The sequence below is a fragment of the Mesitornis unicolor genome, unplaced genomic scaffold (assembly GCF_000695765.1).
Source record: "Mesitornis unicolor isolate BGI_N332 unplaced genomic scaffold, ASM69576v1 scaffold5968, whole genome shotgun sequence".
Taxonomy (NCBI): domain Eukaryota; kingdom Metazoa; phylum Chordata; class Aves; order Mesitornithiformes; family Mesitornithidae; genus Mesitornis; species Mesitornis unicolor.
Genome location: NW_010203741.1, coordinates 16,415 through 20,568, shown reverse-complemented (window position 1 = coordinate 20,568; position 4,154 = coordinate 16,415). Strand labels below are relative to the sequence as shown.

The following is a 4,154-nucleotide window of genomic DNA, read 5'->3' as shown; positions in this document are numbered from 1 at the left end:
GGAAAGAGGATATCAAGATACCTTTGTAACCAGTACAGGTATTTCAACTACGTCTACTTCTGCTGAGCCTTTCAACTTCAGCAATGAGACAACAGAGCACACAATACCTTATTTATTTCCAAGGTTAAGAGAGACTCAGCATCAGTTTTGGCCAACTGTAGCTTGTTTTCTGGCACATAAAGCTCTTTCACCTCGTAAGAGGCATCCACTGGTACAATGTCCTGTATAAAAGGAATAAACAGAACTTAGCATTTGCTCAGAGTGCTTCTTGGACACTGAAGACATGCTCAAGTAGTAAAATGCTAATGTTGCACTACTCTGTGGCAAGTTTATTCATTAAGCAATTTTCACTCATTTTAAAACCAGCACTGTTCCAAGATCACGAGATATTGCTAGCCAAGCTGCTGGCTTGAGTAACTGAAGTGAAACATGCTAACAAGATTCATTTTTTTTCCTAAATTTTAGGTACCCCATATAACTTTTACCTAGTAAGTATCTACCTATTAAGTACAGTTTTTATGACTTAATTATCTACAGTAGAAAAGAAGACTCTATGCTTTTATATTTGCTAAAGAATTAAAAAAATGTTTTACACACTGAGCAGTTATAAATTTAAGTCATTCACTATACAACACATTAGAAGGGGTAACATGGAGGTAAAAAAAAAAAATCACTTTCTCAGCTGAAAATGTGTAACCTACAGCTAATGACATAATACCAGCATCCTAATCTATGTACTAAGACTTAGAACACTGAAATGTGAAGCTATCTGTGAAGATATATATATATATATATATATATGCAGTGAAGTGAAATCTAGTTTTATAACCACGATAACACTGAATATAAATTTTTCATTTGAAAAACAATCTGTTTTTCTCCATGCATTTTAAACAAGACATTCTCATTCTGTGCTGCTCCAGACTCAAGACCTTAAACTTCTCATAAGATATGAATAAGGAATAAGACATTAATTAAAAAAGAAAAGGGGGGCATCATGATAAAACTTTAAAAAGCTTCCTCTGGCAAAGGATGGTGTAAAATGTCAAAACCCAGTGAAATGTTCCAGTGACATTCAGAAGCAAAAAATCAGTGAAAAGCAGCTGACAGTTCTTTTTAAAACAGGTTTTTCAGAGTTTTGGAAACTTTTGTAAAGTAATGCTTTGTTTTTTGAGGGAAAAAAAAAAGCTCACCCTCACAGCAAAGTATATACAGACCCATAACAAGAATAAAGAAATTTGCAGAGTAAACATGTACGTAGGAAACACAAAGTTTGCCCAAGCATTTTAAAGCATTTATCAGACATTAGGCATTACTCCCATGGAAAGAAAAACAAAAGGAGCAGGATGATAAAAGCAAGTGGGAGATAAAATGACTGCGTAAGTAAAAAGATGTGGTGAGTCTCACTGGCTGTTATATATCCAAAGACAAATAAAAGGAAAATAAATTAAATTAGCACTTATAAAAGTGTGTTTTATAAGGAAAAGCTCAGTCCATTATATATCAGACATCATTTGGGAAGCTGATTTTATTAAACAGTAAGTTAGGCAAAACCTGTCTATTTTCTCTGACTGAGCAGCAGCACTGCAGCTCAGCAGAGCTGCAGCAGACTCTGCCACGGGAATAAACTCAGAATCAAATAAAGGTATTGCCTGCTGCGAAGAACAGCAGACCTTACAAGCGAAGTATAATGCCAGACTACACATTATGCTGCTTCGCAGAAGACTCCCCTCTGAACTCTAGTTAATTATCACGCTAGAATGTCCTGATTTTATAAACCATCAAAAGCTTAAAATAAATGTGCCTATTAAAAATGTTTCTTTGAATATTATTCTGTTTTTAGTGTCTCATAATACGCAGAACAATGGAGAGAACAATGGTTTCACAATGCAATTTCTGTCAACAACCTACCTCATCATATGGATGCAAACAGCTTGAAGACAGTTCTAGCAACACTAAGTCAGACATTTGCAGAATTTGTAAGATTAGTAAACCAAGACTCCCTTGCAGACATAAAAAAGGTATTTTAAAACAACTTCGTAGATGAAAAAAAAAAGACAGCAAGAGAAATACATAGGTCTTTAAAATGTACAAATTCTAGGAAAATGCTAGGGTACCAAGCCATCTAGTGACCACTTTAAGGTAGTAACTTTACTCACAGGTTTATTCTACCAAAGGACAAGTTACAAAATACTCCTCAACATACATTATATCTCAATGCATTCACATAAATAATGACAAAATAATAAAAAATACACTAGATGCTTTGTTGGAATGTGCCTTCTCAGACTGCAGTGGTAGGTTCTTCACTGATGCTGTCTAACATCCTCAGCAGCCTAAAGAAAGGGCATTCAGGCAAGTTTCCGGCAGATGGGCATTCACGAGTGTCATCCAGGTCACACTACTGAATGACAGGCCCTGTAAGTTCATATTAATTCAGGTGTGAGGCCACTGAATTATTTATATATCGAAAAAAAGAAACAGAAGTATTTGCCTGACTGTAATAATCACTGAAGATTTGGTACCTACAGCTTGCAGGAAAGCTTGTCATTATTTTAAGTACAGGAAAAACTGAAGATAAAGGATTTTCTGACTCCAGCCATTCACTGCTGCTTCTCTCAAATGTATAAAGATGCCCTTTACACATTTGTTTTGGTCAAAAGTTGTGTTTAGCTTACATAGCATGAATATATCGACATAAAGCATTTTGACTGAAAACATCTAGGAAATACTTATACAAAGCTATCAGTTGGCAGATCTAACCAGATAATTGTTGTGTAACTGGAGTCTCTGCAATCAGGATAGAATGGCTCTGAACTGAAACACTGTCTGTGCCTTTTCCCAGAATACAGAAGTTAAAAACAAGAGAAGAAAGCAGAAGAAAAGTAACAGAAATTACACAATCACAGTATTTAATGATTACACGATTCAATGTAACTGAGGCTTGCTCTTTAATAGCTCAAAAATTAGACATGCTTTTTTTACCAATTTGAGATACTGAATTCAAATGCTTAATTTCCAGCATTATGAGCCATTTATAGAATCTTCATGGTCTGCACTTTGTCTTATGAATCCCAGTTAGTCCCACCTAATCAACTTTTGCTGCAAGTAATTGGTTTGAACGCTGTATTCAAACAAATAGCAGTTGTGTTCATACAAATTTTCTGCTGAAATTGTTTTGACAGCAGGAGACCGGAAACAGTTTCACATAAAAAAAAAAGAAAAAAAAAGAAAAAAATAAATTATTCAGTACCCAGCTAGCAGCTGGGTATAATCAATTGTGCAAAATATACTCTCCTGAGTGCCTAATTTACAGTCAAATAATGAAAAAGTGAGCTGAAGACCTGTAAGACCTGCCCTACATGACTGTTACAGATATTAAAAATACTAAGCTCCCACATTTGCAAGTTTCTCAGTTAAAAAAAATACTGAAAGATGGTTTGGAGCCCACTATAATTCACATCAATGACCAAGGTGATCACACATAGTACTCTTCATTATCAAATTTTTGATAAGAGAATGAGGAACTAGACAAGGTTGAGAACTTTGTTCCAGAAAGAATCATTACATTGTTACAGTTATAGCTGCAGTATAACTTGAGGTGTAAAAACAAACAAAACCAACAAAAACCCAAAAATACCCAGATGTGCAGAACAGCAGAATCCATTTCTACATATTTTCCAGGAACCACCAGCCTCAAGCTTCACATCTTAAAAAAAAAAGAGACTGACCTTATAAACAACAGCAAAGAACAACCCCTAACTTCTACTCAGCTTCAAAATACAGAATTGGAATACAATTACAGGGAATTATGTGAATATAGAAAATCAGTACTGTAAGATACCATGAGGACCACCTTCCCCAATACAAGTATAATGCTAAACTCAAGTACGAAGTTGGCTGTAACTGTTGGGGGATGGGTGGGAGATGGAAGATAGGACAGAAAGTTTATAAATAGACTCACAGTGGATTGACCTAAACAGTAGTAAAAGTGCATAATCAGATTCCAGTTTGGGGGGTGGTATTCGCAGAGCTGCAGTAAGTTGATGTCCCTCAGAATGGGACTTCTATGCAAAGGTAGTTAAAAGTTCAAAGTTACCTACTGGAAATGTGACTCTTTCCTTGTACACTTTTGCACTCCCTCAACAATAAAG

General features: G+C 35.4%; 1 protein-coding gene across 1 annotated transcript in view; it reads right to left on the bottom strand.

The window, feature by feature from the left end:
• Nucleotides 1-4,154, bottom strand: part of PAPSS1 (3'-phosphoadenosine 5'-phosphosulfate synthase 1) — a 36,229-nt gene that overhangs the window by 22,641 nt on the left and 9,434 nt on the right. Inside the window, exon 5 of the mRNA XM_010190813.1 lies at nt 108-221. Coding sequence (XP_010189115.1) covers nt 108-221 — 114 coding nt within the window. The remainder of the gene's footprint in view (nt 1-107; nt 222-4,154) is intronic.